At 39.6% G+C, this 20,439-nt stretch overlaps 1 protein-coding gene across 1 annotated transcript in view; it reads right to left on the bottom strand.

Annotated features, from left to right (window-relative positions):
* Positions 1 to 4,118: 4,118 nt before the first annotated feature.
* The window catches only part of lsp1a (lymphocyte specific protein 1 a), a 36,093-nt gene continuing 19,772 nt past the window's right edge, over positions 4,119 to 20,439 (bottom strand). Inside the window, exons 7-13 of the mRNA XM_084554959.1 lie at positions 17,477 to 17,520; positions 14,815 to 14,896; positions 14,081 to 14,218; positions 13,164 to 13,262; positions 12,398 to 12,484; positions 11,881 to 11,989; positions 4,119 to 4,914 (exon numbers count right to left, since the gene is read on the bottom strand). Coding sequence (XP_084411085.1) covers positions 4,892 to 4,914; positions 11,881 to 11,989; positions 12,398 to 12,484; positions 13,164 to 13,262; positions 14,081 to 14,218; positions 14,815 to 14,896; positions 17,477 to 17,520 — 582 coding nt within the window. The 3' untranslated portion in view covers positions 4,119 to 4,891. The remainder of the gene's footprint in view (positions 4,915 to 11,880; positions 11,990 to 12,397; positions 12,485 to 13,163; positions 13,263 to 14,080; positions 14,219 to 14,814; positions 14,897 to 17,476; positions 17,521 to 20,439) is intronic.

Raw genomic sequence — 20,439 nt, 5'->3', positions numbered from 1 at the left:
TTAAATCCTCTCTAAGACACATGGAACTTGCACAAGGGCTTCAGCCCAATCACACACATTACAGTGATCTAAAAAAATCTAAAAGGGTAATGGAGACCTCTTCTAAGCACAGGAGACTTAAAAAAACAGTTAACTGTTGACTGTATGAGGATTTAAATACTATGGAACATTCTCTTCATTAAATACGGTTTAAGTGAAAGCTGCTTTCACTCATATGAAACACCACAAGGACTAAAAAGACTCTTGTGACAGATTCTCCTGAAACCTTATCTAGGCACCAGACCAGGTCCTAATGAAAGGACAATTAGTAACCCTCCGTGACCCTTGAGACCCCATGAAGGAAAATCCACTGACTGTTTTAAGACATGACATCAGTACAAGGACACTTTTGACCTCTCCAAAACTCCTCAGAGCTACATGAATCAGGGTTCATATATAAATCCAGTTACCTTAAAGAACCCCAAAACCAGAAGAACACATTCCTGTCACATTTGGGGAAAGATTTCAACTTTTTATGACTTTATAAATTCACCAACTAATCATATGGAGGCATGATTTGTTGGTTGTGGCAGGAATAAAATACTGAATGTCACTAGACGCAATAAATGTGATTGATGCAAAGCATCCATGATTGGATCTGGATCACAGTACTCATTAGTGCCCAGTTGCGTAGAGACTTATAATAGCAACTTGGGAGCTGACGCTGAGTCAGACACTTGTGATTACAATATTCCTGATATGACATACTGGCAGTGTACCTCCTCTGAGGAACCATGAAAATAACTGAAGAGATTAAACTTAAAAGGAAAGAAGTGTAATCCATCTCTGTATAAACAACAGGACACTTCATTCCCCATCAACGATACTTTGTTGTCCATTTGAGGGACATATAAAACGCTTTGTTATGATCACATCACCGACGCTTGACTCCGCTCCAGACCATGAAGCAACAGGAGTACAGCAATATGAATGCTGGCTCTGAAAATGTGTAGCGTGTTTCAGTAACAATGTATCTCCCTTCTCTGATGGCCAAACTGATAGCCGTTCTGATAGACATGATTTCTGAGGTGAAATTTAATTCAGTGCCTGCTAATCCAAAGAACTCCCAGAATTCCTGGAGTTTAGTGAAAATTGACAACACCCTCAAAGAATGCAAATGATCCCTTTCTGATTTATATACACACACACTGGAGCTCCCTGTTGAATCTTGGATACATCCATGATGGACCCCTGGGTGGCCCTCAGACCCCACTTTTAGAGCCCTGAGGTGGTGAAACCTAAGGTGCTTTACCCTGTTGGTGCTGCGTCTTGCCTTGCCTCGCTCTGCTGTCACGACGTCGCTGCTGTCACTGAGCAGCCCACAGGGCTCAGGATTTATTTTTGGACTGTCATGGTGCCTGTTCCTTCCATTTGTAGGAAGGGGGGTCAAGCTGGGCTCAACATGAACCTGCTGTTCTGACACTCCGGACTGGGACAAGCAGGCAGCAGCCGGCCGGCCGCCCCCCAAGCAGCAGTCGCACAGGTAAACACGCCATAATTGCACCTTTTATTCTCCAGACAGAGCAAAAGGAAACTGTTAGAAGTGTCAGGGAGGCAACTGTTGTCGAAGGCATAGCCCCCCGCCTCAGCAGCCAGAGGTCTGACGTGTTTGAGGAGCTCTGGGTGTACTTTCTCGTCCTGACTGCAACATTAAAGCACTGACAAGGCTGAGCTATGGGTTAGCCTTGCAATGTTTGTACTGTACAACCAGAGGCTTCAAAACACACTCTGCCCTGTCATTTGTCTGTCTTGGCTGCAATGAGGCAATGAGTGAATAATGATCACATTTTAGCTTTGAGCTGCTGTTGTCTAGCTGTAACCTTGTTCTTGTTGAGCTTGATGTTTTGCATTGAACTTGAACCAATGGCCTCTCATGTTCTGTCAAGGGGAACCTGCCTGGAGCGCTTGGAACACCCGCAACAAGTTTTTACCTGGTAAGTTCTTCTGTTTTTCTAAGCTCGCCGTTCATTGTGTTTGCGCAACTTCACGAGAGGTAAATGACTTTTCGGGGGGGGGACTCATTTACTTAAGGAGGCCATTGTGGAATAGCCTGGTTTTTATTACGCAGCTATTATTACTCTTTCCTCTTTTGAACTTGCATCCTGAAGGCACTCCAAATACCAAATCTTCCACAGCCTTAAAAGGAGGAGTGAGCATCATGTGTCAGGCAAGCAGCAAATTCAGGAGGGGGTGTGGGTGGGGGGGTGAGGAGGGGCTGGGGGTTCTAAAACATAGCCAGTGCTGGCCTACATTTCACTGAGGTGACACACATAATAAACTAAGAATATTAGACACTTGTTGTCGTACAGAACGTCATGATGTTAGGAATATTTCATGTCCAGCTCAAACATTATGAATTCTCTTATCACAAACTTATCTGATCATTATTTTTAGTTCAGACCGATTACACTAATGTTTGCGCACGCAAAGCTTATGGCATGTCATACTGTGACTGGGTGAGAACATATTAAATCAAAATTTCACTTGCACAACCAATATATATATACCATATGAACAGTGATGCTTGCTTCTGAAATACTAAAAATCTAAATTTTTGTATTTCATCTCTCTCTCTCTCCCTCTCTCTATATATATAAAGATATGAGCTGCATCACTACTATACCTGGCCAGCTGCCAGAATATGTATGGAAGGCATGGTTTTTTACACTAGAAATATCTAAATCTAATTAAAAAAGGCATATTGACGTGAAGGTTTCTTATGATATTTCAGCTGCCCATGGGATGAATTGTTGACACACTTTCCCTGCCTCCCCTCCCCAAAGCCGCCTCCCTCCCAGACCCTCCAGGCACGTCAGTGTACTGTCGTTCAACTGTCATTCAACTGCCCGAACAAACTTGACATCTTTAACTGCACTACTAGCTCAGAGAATTATCATTTTACTTGAGCAAGGAAAATAAATTGTATCCGACTCTTTGGACTCTTTTGGACATGTTTAAGGTTAAACCTTAAACATGTTGAACCTTAAAAAAATAATTGCGGCATTCTAGACATGAAAATCCACCAAAGAAAACCAGAGGAACAATAAGGAATACCAGAACTACTGACCTGCACAGAATCTATTTTCTTTAATCACAGCTGTGACCGACTCAGTAGGCAAAGCAGGTCTTCCACAAACCAGAGGGTTAGAGGTTTGATCTCCAGTACATGGACTACATGTCAAAGTGTCCTTGAGCAAGACACTGAAACCCAGGTTGATCCCAGTGCTTGGCAGTGGTGTGTGAATGTGAGCGTGCTTGTGTAAAGGAGTGGGCAGATGTGGTGTTGTGACTGTTCTTTGAGTAAAAATATGTAGAAAAGTGCTGTATAAATACATTATTCATTCCGTCCTGACATCCATTTATGTTTGCCTCAGACAGTACTGGTACACTGTTCTTTTAGATGGCCTCTAGGCTGCGGAACCTGCAGATTCAATCTGAACTCCAGCACCCTGATATATTATTTTTGAGGAAGCCCCCAAAAATAATAAAGGAAGAAGCCAGGAGTCTTAAAAAAAGAGAAGCGGGTCACTGGTCAGCATTCTCCGTGCCTTCAAACTAAAATTAGGCTAGTACATAAAGGCTTCCAAGATCAGCGGTGAAGTGGTAACATCATCCGGAAAGAGTTCAGCTTGATTCTGTGGGTTGTTTTTTCAGCCTGCAGTGGTGATCTTTGGCTTTTAAAAAGAACCCTTACTAATGAATCATCCTCAGTACATCAATGTGTGGAGCATAGGACACATGGTTTGTAATGCCATGAACATTTTGTACTTGCCTTACTTAATGTTTCCAAAGGAAATTACTATCATTTTTCAGGTTTTAATTTTTCTTTTTTTTCATTTTATTTGAATCTCTGTACTTTTCATGTTTTCTGCAGCGCATCATGCAACTCATTCAGACAATGGGTTTACTTCAGGTAGACATGCTTGTTAGGTTAATGATTCAAAATTGGCCGTAGGTTAGCCCTGTGCCAGACTGCTGACCTGTCCAGGGTGTCTCACCCAATGACAACTGGGATATGCTCCAGCCCACACGTGATGGGTGGATCTATGAATAAAATCAGGCAAAATAAAGGGCAGAGCTGAAGTAGAAAAAGATTTTAATTTATTCCAAAAAAGAGAGTATAAACACATTGAAGCCAATATATCCATGAAAGGAGATTAAAGGTGAAGATTGTTTGCAGTAGTAGTTGAATGCACCAGTGGGTTAAACTAAAACATACACACAAAAATAGAATTGAATTGTATTGATCAGATATGTGCTTCGTAAAGCTGTAACAGATTCCAAATTAAATTAGCTGCACCAGGTGAGCCAAAACATGAAGATGTGTGTTGTCACAATGAACAGTTTTGTTGTAAGTCTCTCCAAAGCACAGGTTTTTGAGATTGTTACAGACTGAAACACCTGGATTGGTCGGTAAGAGCAGAACAGGTATCTTAATAGCGGTTTCTTTTAATTCTACGTGATTGTAAAATGTACGTTTCCTATTTTAAAAAAAATGTAATCTGACAAGTTTCCCAAAACACAATCACATATGGATCTTCAAGACATCAGAAACGATTTGCCGTTTCACTTCAGTGGAGAAGAAAACAAAAACAGTAAAGGTCACAGACAGATATATACATTATACTGAAACAAAATGCATGAAAATACCAAGCAGGAAATTATAAACATTTATTGATTGACTCTTTTGGACTTGAGCTGATTGTTTGTACTTGTTAAAATGTGAAACTTAGAAAATAGGATTCATTTGATATAAACCAAATACTGAGACTGTAAATGCTGCAGAACTGTTTTTGTTGGATGTCTTTATCACATGCACATGTTGTGAGATCAAGATGGAGAGGCCACCACCTCAGTAATCACCATTGCATGAATCTGCAGAAGAGACAAAAAAAAGAGTGTTAGATATGCAGATACTGCAAAGTAGTTCAACTTGCTATTGAGTTACATTTACAAATTAAAAAAAGATTTTAACATTTGTACTTCAACTAATATAAGAATTTATAAAAGATTCTTCAAGCAATGCTGATTTACTTTTTCGTCAGCACAAAGGACATGTCAACAGTTTGAAAGACATTGAAACTAAGTTCACTTCAATCCAATTCAGTTTGGTTCAATTAAATTTATATGTGTGACATCAGGTGCAAGAAAAATTGTCTCAAGACACTTCATGGAACTCAGAGCATGAAACCCCCCGAAGAAGTAACTCTCTTGAATGAATGTAAAACCAAAATGAGGAACCAAAATCCTTTCATGTTCAGGGATGGGTATTCATTACTACTTGAACTGACTGACTTGTACAGCTCCAGAGTTTTAGTCTCAGTTAGTTTTGACAGTTCTCTTTACTTTTTTCTTCACAGGGTGCTGAAGCACTCATGGCTGTCGCTTATAGTACCCAGCAAGGCCTGCTTGCCCAGCAGTACCCTCCACCTCTGCTACCCAAACCCGGTAAGGACAATGTTCGACTTCAAAAGCTCCTCAAGAAGACTGCCAAGAAAAAGGCCTCTACTCAGGCATCGCAGTCTGCAGCACCTTTCCGCTCCAGCCTTTCCCCTGTGAACGAAGCAAGCCCTGACCTCGAGCACAGTGACCACTCCACCCCTCCGCGGACTCCAGAGACTCTGTCCAGCCTCTACAGCATCAGGCAGCCTCAGAGGTTCACCGTCAGGCCTCTGTATCAACATGTGGCATCTCCTTACCCACAGCGTGCAGCTTATGGTAGAGCAGCTAGGATGTCGCCTCAGACAGTGGGAACGCCATCATACCCTTACTCACAGACTATTACCACAGTTTCTACGTACTCGGCATCAGCTCAGTATTCTGGAGTCCCAACAGCTCTGGAGCAAGCCGCACAGCCGGCCGTACCCAAAACATCTCCGCCAGCTTTGGCTGTGCCTGATGTGACAGTACCGGCTGCTGAATTGAAAAAGCCAGCTTTTTCGGATACTCATGCTGGTCAGAGACCAGCTGCAAAGGTAACAGCCCCACAGTCACAACCCACAACTCCAGGTCCCGCTCCATATCCAGTGGCAGGAAGTCAAGCTGTGATTCGACCGCTCACTGTGTTGACCCCTTTAGTTAAATCCAAAAGTCCACGTCCAACATTTAAAGCAACTGAACCCTCAAGATCACCCAAACCAATGTTTGATGTCCCTCAGATTAGGATGTACACAGCAAGTACATCATATTATGAGACATCCAGGACACCGCCAGTGTATGACACAGCTGGATTAACTGCTATTGGTAGCACAGCATCTCAAACTAAAACATCAACTGAAATGACGAAAGATTTGACAATAGCATCTGAAGTCAGAAGAAGTACTCATTTATTAGGCACAGAACCTCAGAGAATAACGCCAACCTCAGATATTAAAAGGGGCGCTACACCAACTGCAGAGATTAATGCAGTCCCCACATCTGATATGAAAAGAGCAACCCCAACATCTGAAATCAAAAGAGCAACCCCAACTTCTGAAATCAAAAGAGCAACCCCAACATCTGAAATCAAAAGAGCAACCCCAACTTCTGATATCAAAAGAGCAACTCCAACATCTGAAATCAAAAGATCTACTCCGACATCTGAAATCAAAAGAGCCACTCCGACATCTGAAATCAGAGCTAAAACACCAACCTATGAGTTACAAATATCAAGAATTTCAGCAGGACGGCCTAAAACACCAGCATACCATCGGATGCGGGCTACAACACCTGTCTTTGAAATTTCAAGACCCAATCCTCTTTTGTTTGCAGTGTCGCCAATTACAACAGAGGCAGAGAGGTCAAGAATAACCGAGACAGTCTCTGATGTGACCGGTTCATCTGTTTCCCAAGGTGTGAAGACTACTTCTGAAACAATGCCCCAACTAAATGGGGACATTCATGCAGATCTGACAGCTAAACCAATACAACAGAGTATTACAAAGTCAAAGTCAGAGCCTGATCTGAGAAAAGGAATAATCCCAACTGCTGTTATATCTGTACCAACAACTCCAGCAGTGACTGGCTATCAGAGGCCTAGGACTCCAACATATGAGGCGTCCCGACTTATGACCACATCACCTGGATATAAAAGACCAAAGACACCTACGTATGGCACATCACCTTCTCGTGTATCATCTGTAGCCATTCAGAGACCTAAAACCCCAACCCAAGTGTCTCAACAGTCAAAGTCTACCTATCGTGGACTGACACCAGCTGAATATGCTGCTCACGGTGGAATCAAAACTTACTCTCCAGCATTTGGCATCGTGAGTTCAATGATGCCAACTCAAGAAGAGGTTCAAAGTAAAGCAGATGCATCGGGAGAACGTAAAACACCTGGCCAGGAACCGTGTTTGAAGGGACAATCTATAGTCGAGGAGTCAAAAGTCAAAGAAAGCCCAAAAGATGCAGATAAACTACATCAGAGAGAGGAGAAAGTTCCCACCACTCCTTCAATACCTGTTATTGTTGTTTCACAAGCGTCTGACTCCTCAACAACTATAGTAACACAAGAGACAAGTACGGTATCTGGTCAGGTTGCAGCCAAGCGAGAAATAACAAAGCCTCCAACAGTAGAGGAGAAAAGATCAGCGAAACAGAAGGTGGAAACACCAGTTCAAGAAACTAAACCAAAACCAAAGACTTCTGAAGCCGGAGGTCCTTTGCCCAAAAGTGGTGACCAAGATCCCCTTAGGGCAGTAAAAAAACTTTTAGGCAAAGATAAACTCCAGACTGCTGACCAGAAAGTTAGTGCTGAGACAAAAGCTGATGGCTCACAACAAAAAGAACCAGTGAAAGCTGCAGCTGCCACCAAGATGAAACTCGAAAGCTCAAAGCCAAGCTCTGCAGCACCTGCTCCACTTGTTAAGGTACCTGCAGCCAAATTAGAAAGTGAGGACAAAGGAAAAGATAAGAAAGCAGAATCAGTTCCAGCAGTTAAAGCTTCACTTGAGAAAAAGGAAGGTGATGAGACCCTCCCCTCGGCTGAACCAGTTCCTAAAGCTATACAAAAGCCAAAGGGAATGAAATTAATAAGGAGTGGTTGGTCCCGCCTCAAAAAACACATGGTAGTAGAGCAGGAGGAACCCAAATTCCCAGAGGTTGACTCCCAGGAGGTCTCTGGGCAGAAACACACTGAGGTGAAAAAGGCTGATGAGAAGGCTGCAGACGAACCCAGTGTGCAGGATGAAAACCAAAACAAAGACGCCCCCAAGGCTACGAAGATGTGGGATGCCGTCCTCTTCCAAATGTTTTCCTCGAAAGAGAACATCATGCACCAGATTGAGTTAAGCAAAAGTGAGGAGGAGAAGAAAGAAGAAAAACAAGAAGAGTTGAAAGAGATACCTTCATTTGCGTACCGGCTCCCCGTGCTGCTTTTTAGCCCAAAGTTTGACGCTAAAAAGCTTAGAGAGGCGGCATCGAGGCCGGTTACGAAAATTTCTACTGTGTTTGAAATGGGTCTGATAGGGCGAAAAGGTAAAGATGAGGAACCAAAAGACTTTAATAGAACAGCAAGGGGGTTCACCGGTGTTTAAGCTTTGTCTAATGTGATGTGCCAAGAGGAAAATGTAAAGAGGAAAAAAAAAGATTTATGTTTAATGTACAGGTGCAGAAATCTTAGCAACAGAAACGATGTACAGATCAGGAGTCTTAGTCTCTGTGTAAATGAAATGTGTTTGTGGCAGTGTTGAAGAAAACTCGGCCTGAACTTTATACTTGACAAATGCTTTGTGTGACTGGTTGACTGGATGTTTGTATTTGTGTATTAGCTGGAAAAAGAGAGCTACATTTGTCTTAAAGTCATTCAGACGCCACATCAGATTAAAGTATTTATGTAATTTCAGAGCTTTTCATTTGTTCCCTTCATCACACGTTCACAATGAATATATACACACTCTGGACTAAGAACATTATTTAAAGAGTATGAAAAGTTCATTTTAACCAGAATTACTAAATAAATAAAATGTGTAACGATTAAAACATCTATATTTTTATAGATATGAAATAAACAATAGAAATGCTAAATGATTTTAAGACAAATAATTTGTGAGGAAAACTTAGTTTTTCTTTAATCATTCAAATAATAATTTTTATTCAAAATGGTGCTACTTGCCTCAGGGTATGAAACCTCTTACTAGATAAAGGAAGTGTTTAAAGAGATTTCTGCATAGTGATTTAGGACGTTTAGTTGTTTATGTTGTGTGAATGAACATTTTAATTGTCACATTTTAAGAATACTTTCAGAGCATTTACATCAATTCGATCTTCTAGTTGCAGAAAGTCAGACTGACTTCATAGGAAGGACAAAGAGGATGGAATTTCTATTAATTTAACTTGCTAGAATTTAATCTTAGTATTTATGTATTACATACTGGGTCAGTTTTACACAATAGTTTTCATATCAAAGCTTCTCATCTATTCTTGGCTGGTTTTAAAGTAATTACAGAAAAAATATATGAGATGAAACAAAATCCACATTCAGTAGTTTATTTACTAGCAACATAGTAAACTTTACTTTAATATAAATGCAATGCATTGCATTATTAGAACAAACTGGTGTTAACGACGGAACACTGTACACACTGAGATAAATAGTGGACAATGACCAGGCAGTGATTCCAGGTAGGTGTGAACTAGATACATGTGTTAAGTGTGTTTAAACAGCAACACAATGGTTAGCATTTTACTAACATATATTAGAATGAAATACACAACTACTTATAGATGGCTGCTGAGCTACAAGCTTGTGAAAGTGATTAGAGAAGAACGATAGTTAGAGAGTAATAAAATGGCCGAGGTGCCATGATTGAAGTAAGAAGGATAGAGATCCAAGGGGTCAAGGTTCAGGACGCACAGAGGGTTTTGAGTTGACTGTGATACAGGACAGCAATCCAAGTTAGAGTTTTCTAGTTTTCTTTTAACCAGCTTGGAGGCTGTAGAGATGTTTGTAATGTTCTTTCTAATGCGCATGCTAAATCGATCCACTGTGGCCATGTGAGGTGCAGTTAATTATTTTCTGATTTCTCCTTAATCAGATACAAACTGAGGTTATAACATAACTAGAAAAGAAAGTTATTCAGATTTCCTAATTTCCAATTCTTAGACACTCCAAAAACAGAACATGTAAATCTGCATCTGGTTAACTCTGTGTAAGACTGATTTTACCACTTAACATTCATAATAAACACAACTTCGATGTGTGAGTAACTGGATCATCTACTTTACTGTTTTCTCTTATCACTCATCTTTTATTTGAAGTGAAGCACTTGTTGTTTTCTTATGTGAAGCACTCTGTTCTGCCAATGCACCAAAGGTGCTAAAAATAAACTTGATTTTTACAAACAATATTTCTACCACTTTCTGACAACAGATTCATTCCAGTCTGCTACATCATTAAATCTGGGAAAAAATGCTTTTATGTAGACGCTTGAATAAATAAATACACACAGCTGATTCTCCTAATGAATAATCAAAAGCTGAGAGACAGGACTGATTTATAATTTAATCAAAATTAAACATATCCAAATTACTTCTTTATTTGGAAGTTAATTTACAATGAAACCCCAGTTTTTTTTTTAATAAAACTAAGTATTCTGTATCAGTATTCGAAAAATCTAAACAGCTAGAGAACTGGTTCCAAATTTAGCAAGTTGTCAAATGTCAAAGCAGTGACCACTGAGCTACCTATGTGGAGGGTGAAGGTGATGCACTCTAGACGCCACTCAGAATATGTCACTCAAAAATCTGCCTGCATCCCTGTATTACATACTACAACACCAAAAGTGAAAATAGCATCTAAGTACATGATTTTATATACATGGACAGATTTTTCACAGTGTTATGACTGACTCGGATTGCCTGTGTAATTATCCGAGCCAGAGTATACAGCTGAAGATATGTGGTTTAGAGAGGGAAAAGCAAGCCAGTGAGGAGAGGAAGAGGCTGCAGCTGTATTAGCCTTGGAAGACAGTGACCATCCACAAACTCAGCTGCTGAGAGCAAAGATCAAGATCCCAAAGATAAACTGGAAATTGCACTCAGTCAAGAGGGATTGACTGAGAAGACACTGGTTAGTGTCATTCATTTCATTTCATTGCAATTTCATTTTAATACTCTAATACTGTATCTATCTATCTATCTATCTATCTATCTATCTATCTATCTATGCTTGAGTCATGACATTTTTGTCAAATAATGCGACATTTGGCCAACAAAGCAATAACAACAATACAGAATGGTGACACGTAACAGTGCTGAATAAGTGGTATCCACAAAATGCTTGCACCGTTTGCATGTCTTTTTACCCAGAAGGCCATTTACATATGTTGTTTTTTCTGTGTTGTAGACTCATTGCACACAGAGTCAGCCAGCACTCATATAATGCACATGGAGGTGAGATGCCCACCTCCATGTGCTGAGTAAGTTAGTAGAAGAGTTTAATTTGTTGATTAAGATTCTCAAATCCAACGCATCAACGGGCATTGCAGCAATGTAGCACACAAGGACGGATTTATTGCTTCTGCCGACTACAATTACCATCAATGTTCACTGAATATCCACATAAAAAACTGGCATATTTTTACTTTAATGACACATACTAAATACTAAGACTAATACTTTTTTTTCTATTTTAATGAATTGAATAAAATTAAGGTACACATTCACTCCTAAATGGGTCATGAGTTACTATATTACTATACTATACTGGACCAATATTCTATCTCTGTCTACTTTGATTGAATCATTATCTAAATCAGGAGGACCACAGAACTAAAATATTGATTCGTTTTCCACTTATATAACATAGAAATGAAAAAAAAAATACCCCTACACAAGAATATGTGTGTGTGTTCAGCCTACCAGACTTTCCATTAGTGAACTCTCCTCCATTCTCATCATCCACAGGAATCTTCTCATATTTGCCGTGACCAGTTACAACAAATTTGTACTTTTTACCAGCCGCAGAGCCCTGTGGGTGAAATGAGACAAAATCTGATTGAAATCTTTTGTGTTGAATGAAATTGATGAGAACATTTGTTGGTTCAAGCTTCTCAAATCGGAGAATTTATTGTTTACTTGTTTGAGATGATAGGAAAAAAGGAATATTTTAGAATTTTTAGAATGTTACACAAGACATATGGGTCATGAAGGGTATCTTTTACTGCACCAGTGTTGCAAAAACGTCAACAATAAAAACTACTGTTGACTAATGATATCTTTCATGCATTCAATTTTAAAAGCAACGTGGATGCGGACAATCACCAGAAAACAGATGAGTAAATGAACAAATAGTTAAAATTATTTCCCACGCTTTACGTTTAATATTCACCTGTGTTTGCTTAGGAATACGTGTGTGTGCGTGTGCGTGTGTGCATACTTTGACTTTTTGCCCAGGCCTCCCTGATGGGTCTCCAATGATCTCCCACATGTTCTTCTTCTGCATCACATCTCCAGGCTTCACATCCTGACAAATGAATCAACAACCACAACATATATGTAAAATATGGGTATTCTGAGCATGCACCTTCTTTTGCATGTTTAGTAATGCAGCAATAAATAATATTAAATGTCTTCTTTGGTGTCACATTTTGTATTAGGTCGGTTTATAAGCAATTAACACAAAAAAGAAACAGAAAGACTGCATCAAAGGTAAAACTTGCTTCTCCACTAGAGGGAAACCTCAAACAACAAACTGTGAGAGGTGCACCTCAACCTCTAACACCTTATTGTCAGGTCAGCTGTTCCACTCACAATGTTACTTTACTGCAGTTGCTGAGAAAAAAATAAAACAACAACATGGCTTGTTTGAATATCCATTGATGTTTTGAACCATTTTCATGCAGAAATGTAGAAAATTCTGCATAAACTTTTAAGATGCACTGAATATACGATTTTACATCTCATGTGACAACAAACATACAGTATGTTCTAACTTTTGACATGTAACCTCATTCTGGTTTTGACATTAAAATAAATTTTGTCATGGATTAAAACTCAATGACCAACATGTTAGCTTTGAAGCCTTAAATAAATTAGGACACAGGGGAGACAAAACTTTGCGAGCGCCCTCGTCATGCCCGACAAAGGGAAGTGAATGTATTATTGGAGGTGAGGCAGATAAATGTTGTGTGTCTGTTACTTACAGCTGGTCTGCCACCCGACTGTCTGCTGCTGCCATCTGACGGGCCCTTCACCCACTGAGTGATAAGACTGGCCACGCCCACCTTCAGACCCTCAGTGTCCTGGTCGATAAAGGACAGAAAGGATTGGACGTTTGTCTGAACGCAGATCATATTAGATTTAAATTGTACTAAAAGAAGTGAAATGTTATTCAGTTTGGCACTATTTGTATATTTAATATAGACAACTCTAGAACTTCTTACTGGTGGGAATGTTTCCTCATTTGGGTTAACACTTTCACCTGACTGTAACTTATATAATGCAGTTCTTTTATTTCACAACAAGGTTACAAAAATGATTCCCAATAAAACAGACTCAAATCAAAACTGTAGCAAACAAGATCTTACTACAGCATAATATCTGTTTTAGTTGGCCTGCTGGTGTGTGTCACTTGCTGATTACACATTTATAGTGACAAGCCAAAGTGGAATAGGAGACAATCCTGTGCGGACTATGTGTTCAACCTCTTCCTGAGGATCACAGCGACTTTTAAAGGGTTAAATTATGAATATGATCAGCTCGAGCTGATCTGTTGGTTCTCACTGCACAGTGGGCCTCTTTTAGTTTTGGTCAGACTTCGTGTTCGGTTATTGTGTTATGTTTCTTCTGTCTCATCAAACTGTTGTCATGCTGAAGCTTTTTGTGCTAAAGTACTGTATTTGTCATGCATATGTGCTTCATTGTGATAACAGCAACTTTCAAATTAATCTTTAATTTCCATAAAGAACTTGCAAAAGACACCATATTAAACATCTGTTTGCCTAAAGGTTACTTCAAATAATAGCAGAGTTGCTGAAGGCTGAAAATGTTAAACTTTCACACAGTGCTTAAAGAACATTTATCTGAGCACACATGTGACAGTACCAGAGTGTTTTCTCACCTTGCAGCTGGGTCCCTTGCTGGGACTCTGGTTCCAGGCCTCTCCGGCCTCAAACAGGTTCTTCTTGGATGTGACGACCTCGGGTGAGTTGGGCAGGTCAGTCAACGACGTCTTTAATGCTCGGGCATCCTGAGAGTTCTGCACAACATTAGCTTGTGGGTTAGTCTTGTGTATGCTAATGCTGATGGGATGCAGATATCTAAACCTCAGATGCGTTCTTGGTGACTTGAACTACAATGTTTCAGGCCAAAAATAGCACTGTTATAATAAAAATCACAAAATTTTAAGTCTTTTCTGCTGCTAAGATTCTTTCATGTTTTGCTGCACTTTAAACCAGTTTCTTTTAAGTGCTCTATAAATAAAGGTGTCTACAGTTAACCTCGGGTCATGCAGGATGCTGTTAATCAGCTTGGGAACTGCCTGAGGTGACGAGACAACACAGGGAATGGAAAGAGAGAAAAAAAGAGCCAGCTTTTCCCATTACAGATTCGTTTGACATGCAAATTCATACAATGATTGATATGCAACGATTAGAATTAAAAGCATAACACATAACATGTACAGTGCAACTGGGTTATGTTTCCTTCAAAATGTGTTTCCTCTAACAGGCAAAGCTGACTGGAAGCACTTTGTTTGAGTTGCTTTTAATGTGTTTTTTTAAGTGTGCCTGCCTCTCTCTCTTCAGCTCAAGCTGTGTGGGTATATTGTGTGTGTGTGTGTTTCTGTGAGCTGACCTCCACAGCGTGAGCGTACTGCTCCAGCTTGTCGTCAATCTTGGGCAGCAGGACGAGCGGCTGCGTCTTCTTGAAGCTGTTACTGATTCACACAAAACACAACGAGACATTGCAGACAGTTAGATGTTTTTGTCATGTCTGTGTGTTAGCCAGGTAAGTCATTTGTTGATGTCAGTGCAGGTTCTAAGTCATCCAGGTCATCATCCAAAAAAGCTGCAATCAAGGGCAACCGGACCGGTAGAGTTTCTTGAAAGCATTCAATAAGTAGCTTCTTCAGTAATTCGTTGTTTCAGATTTCTGCCTTACATCTAAACCATTTCCAGAGCACCCTAAGGGAAACTATATATCACTTATAGTATACAGTCAGGCTCTCCACTTGGTTTTATTATTATGTGTATAAACTGGAACAGACGCTGATGTAGCTGATGTATTTTTGTCTGATCCACTCAAGTTTTATACCGTATTACATATCCAAACACCATATCCTCCTTCATCTGAGTTTCTTAGCTCCAGACAGGAGCTATGCTGCCGGATGATGTCATTTCTTCACAGCAGGGGAGGAAACTTAATTCATCATCTGAGTCCTCTGCTTCAACATGTCTGAGGCGCCGTCTCGGTGCACCGCCTGTTTTTAAAAGGAGGATGGTGATGTCATCGTTGACAGAAGGAAACAGCAGTAGAGATGATACCGCAGCCTACTGCTGGTCCCACACTCTTGGATGGAGAATTCCACGTGCTGCCTCATCATGCTCAGGGGATTCACAGCTGGAGGTTGTGACTTAGTTTCACCTTCCAATGATGTAATATATCAGCCCGGCATATCCAGGCTTTACTCTTATCCAAGTATGAGCCTGGTAACACCACATTTGGATTTCATCATGGGGTGTGTTTCAACCAATACAGACAAACAAAAGACGCAACTGAATAATCCTACAATCAATCAGAGCAAATTTGTTGTAAACTAATTCACTCCTCAAATATTTTGTGGGTGGGGGAAGTTTGGACTGGCTTCCAGGCTAGTAGTATGTATTATACGTCATGTGGAACAAATTTCCCCTTTTGACAAAGCATCGGTTTGACCAAATTTGGCTGGTTGCACAACAGAGTAAGAGGTTCTTCAACAAATATTCCACGTGTAGTTTAATAAATAATTTAAAAATCAGCAACTCAGTTCTTCTGATTCAATATGACTGTATAACAGGGACATTTTTCATCATTAAGTTATAATTGCAGTACGTTCACCATATTTTCCTGATAATGTTTGTTTTAATTTTAATTTAATTTAAAATGTAGAACTTCTGAGTCATTCTCACCACCACTGCCTAACAGAAAAAGCAACAATATTGCAAAAGTATGAGTTCAGCTGCAGTTGACTTATTCCTCCTTCAAACGTGTTCCTGATACAGTCATTTTAAAATGGATGCATTCTCACAGAGGCTTCCCTCCTGCAGAGAGCTCCTCAGAGCTGATCATTTCCTTCTTCAGACTGCGTGGAGCCGCCATACCTCACACACCACCAGAGAAAACACAGCCCGCCTGCATCTGGACAGAGTTAAGCGGTGGCCATAAATCACGGCTGAGGAGGGTGATGCACTAAGAGAGGTCACCTCTGACCCTCTTCATTCGTGTTTAGCTTTCAGACAGCAGAAGGTTAACCAGCTGCAATGAAACAAATCTGACCCAGTTGAGCTGGATAGTGTTTTAAGTTTATCACTTAAAATATCTGTGTCTCCACTTTATATAATTCGAAACGAATATCTTTACATTTTGGATGTAACCTGTTAATTAAAGACTTTTTCTGTAGTGAATTGTCCATGAATCAAGTATTTGGATAATTAAATTAGGTCCATGCTTTATCCAGCCACCACAATACCACCTTCCTGTGAATCATCATTGCAGATTGCTCCGGGTTAGACGACTTTATCTGAACTTGCACTCCTATCATCCTTCCACAACCCTTAACGGACACCATCTTTCAAGATTTCAATATATATTTTAGTAGTAGCCATATATGTCACAACTGAAAAGCATATGTGCAGTTGTAGGTGAAAATAAATGCATAGCCAGACCTCAACTGCATCTTATTTTGATTCCACCTGTATAAGATGTGTATGAACCTTCTTTAAAACATCATTTTTTGGCTTCACTAGTGCCAAGAATTCTCTGAATGTTGCCAGTGCATTCTCCCGTGGGGATAAATATTTTTCACACATTCTAGTTTTTTTTCTGCTTGTGTGTATAGTTGCATTTGTTTTACTTATTACTTCATTCTGGTATTAATTTGAGAAGTATGACACAAATCGTTCATCTTTACAAACTGCTGTTTACAGATCTTAAGTTTTTCTTAACCTGGAAGTTTGAAAACAGGTTGTTAAAGGGACTGAAACTGGTAAAAGGTTATTTACATGTTTTATTTGACAGAATTTCCTGAACATGATGAACTTGATCTGAGTCAGGGATCATATTCAGCATCTGGGAGTCATGGTTTTTAGTTATATCTGGCTGCTCTACACAAACCCTCAGCCATCGCATTGTTTCTTCTGTGATGAATGGAGCCTTGAAATCATGCTCTTGGAGTTTTGGGGGAAAAATGTCTCAATTTGATTCAGTGATGCAGCTGTGAATCACTGCACCTGATCGGGATATTGATAAAGATAATTACCTTTTTTTCAGTGAGCGGTTCAGGGACTCTGTTCTCTCTGTGATCTGAAAAAGAAGAAGTCTGAAGTCATTTTTTTGATGAACTCAGGAAGCTTTCATCCATGTCGCTGCCTCGGTTATATTAATTATAGCTCGGCTCTGCTTTTAAACCCCAGACTTCCACAACTCTGTCCAAGACAAACAGCTGAGCCTGCTGGCCTTCATCAAACAGCACGTGTGATCAGAGCAGCTTCATAGTTCACCCTAAGGAGACCGAGGAAACTTTGCAGAGGATGATAATGAGGGAAACACTCGGCAAAAAGAATGGGACAAAATGTGTCCTAGGCTCTGAACCAAACTTTAAGTCTTCTGGATTCTAAACTCAGTTGTGGGTTCAAGGGACAAGTATTGTACTTACATTTTTAAAGGCATTTGTGCTTTATGGGAATATATCCATTTGATGGCACCTCATTTTAGATTTTTAGAATTTTTTGCATTATATTAATGTCACAGGTGTTGTTTTTAGTGACTTCCCAGAAAATACCTAAAAAACTACCTTTAGTAATGAATTAATTGTTTATTAGCTTCTGAATTACACCAACTACTGCAGAAGATGATGTCTCTTAATAAGGGGATTAGATAAATAAAACATTAAAATATGTATATGATAAGTATGAAATATATAAAACATTGTACAGTCTTATAATGCTATTATAGTAGTATAGCACAGTACAAACAAAATGTATTTCACATGCTCTTAAAACCACGTTGTGCTATCTTCGGCATCTGGGGCATCTAGGGAGTTGTCCACATTGTCCGGCTAGAATCACTGATGAGTTTGGAGGTATTCTTGGATGTCGTTTGGATGACCATTATACACTCTATCGGTTTTGCTTTAAAGCAGACGTAAAAGTCAGTCTGTACATATTCAGTTGAACTTCGGAAAAACTAAAACCAAAAGAAAGTGCAGAGCACGCATGCAGTGTCATGCACATGGGCATTTCCATCAAACATCCAACCGTGGAACCACAAAGTCCTGAACATGTTTCTGTTTTTAAACGTATACACACATGATTCAAATGTCTTTCAGGACAAGGTGCAGAGGTACAAGATCACGACTTGTGGGATGTGGTGTGTAGTGTCACACAATGAAACACAATGACCCAGAACATGGACAGGCTCCTCCTGGATGTAGCATGACGTGCCGTTCCTGGTGCAGCCAGGACATGCTGGCTTTTTAAACACACACATGGATGCATGCAACTTACAAGATGAGACTGAACCCATTGGCTGTGAAGATAACACACAGTTATTGGTCACTGCATTTGTCCACAAAAGTGGTATTATTCTATAGTCAGTATAGTCTATATATATATATATATTGCCCTATCAAGTCAGTCAGTAACCTGCATCTGTTCTATGTATACTCCAACAAATGGAAGGACAGTTCACCGCCAAAAAATACAATCAAGCTTTTTTTTCCCCCAAGTGTTGCCTATCCACATGGTTTTGGTGTGATCTGTTGTTGTTAGTTGTTGCTCAACCAAACAAACATGAGCCCAGCAGTATTCATAGTTGTATACATAGCTGTTGGTACACGCTTTTAGCAGTTTTTGTTGCAAGTCATTTTTAGTTCCATATGACTACAAGCTAGTTTGAAGTGAGATATTAACTATTAAAACATAGGTTCAGCACTTGTGAAGTAGAAAACATATCTAGCGCTTCTATCAAAAGCTATAGTCTAACTTACAACAAAAACACAAAAATACAATTATCTGCCAAACTACCATATACTCTATATGATACAAATAGATATGGTGCAGCTCGCTTGTCTTAAGTTTGAACCATTGACTGGGTTTGAACATTGAAAGAGTTGAAAGTAACAATTCCTATTCTGCCATACTAATGAAATGAAACTATTTCCTGTTTCAATGTCATACCAGAATATAGTAAAGCCAGCATGGAAGATAAGGCCTAGAACTGACCAAGTTTGTGAATTTATTAATTCATTTATATCACATTTCTGTCACCTGTATATAACAGTTCCTCATTAATCATGAACACAATTTTGTGACATTGTAACTGTAAAGCATGTTGAGTTGCAATAGGTAGAAAAGTGCTAAGTACAAGGCCATTTATCAAAAATAAAAATAGATTGTCTACTGAAGCTATATCTGAAACAGTTCTACATTTTCTGCCCTGAATTCCTAAATTCAGATCCAAAGTATAATACTGGTCAACAGATTTGCTTGAATTTACTTCGTGAGAAGGCTGTGGATTCTCTCAAGATTTCTGAGATCTAGAAAATCAGACATGGCAAACCATCTTACCGGGTTTCAAATTATGCGTTTGTGTCTGGGGTGTGGACCAATCAGTGAGAAGTTATGTACTGACAGCTAAGTGTGTTTTAGGTATGCTGAAGGTGGTAGTAGGGAGTTTTTCCTTGCCAACGTCACCTTCAGGCTTGCTCCGGGGGTTTCAGATTTTGGAAAGCGTCTTGAGACGGTTTACATTGTTATTGACGCGATATAAATAAAATTGAATTGAACTGAATAGTACTTATCTACTAACACACTAACTCCATATTCACACAGACTCATTTCTAGCTTTTAAAGCTTCTTAGGCTGTGGATTGTTATGTTTTTGTCTTAGCCAATTTCTTCTTACCCATGGTTTGTTGACCAGATGTTGAAGTCAGCCTGTGAGAGACAACAAACCATCTGGTGCATCTGGTTGGAAACTAAATTCTTTTGAGGTGAGGTGAGAACATCAGATAAAAGCAAACCTCCCCTGCTTACGTCAAAGCTATTTTGGATAGATATACAACACTTTGGTTAAAAGGAAAAAACAGAAAAGTTTGATTATTTTTTTGGAGTGACTGTGATTTAAGACTTTCCATTACAGCCACCAGTTCCACCAAATGAGTCAAACTTGGAAACAGCACATAATGATTATAATATATTGCTGGAATAAGATATAAATGTGA

The sequence above is a fragment of the Chelon labrosus genome, assembly GCF_963514085.1.
Source record: "Chelon labrosus genome assembly, chromosome: 11".
NCBI classification, from domain to species: Eukaryota; Metazoa; Chordata; class Actinopteri; order Mugiliformes; family Mugilidae; genus Chelon; species Chelon labrosus.
The sequence above is the reverse complement of the archived record's forward strand: the minus strand, read 5'-3'. Positions and strand labels throughout refer to the sequence as shown.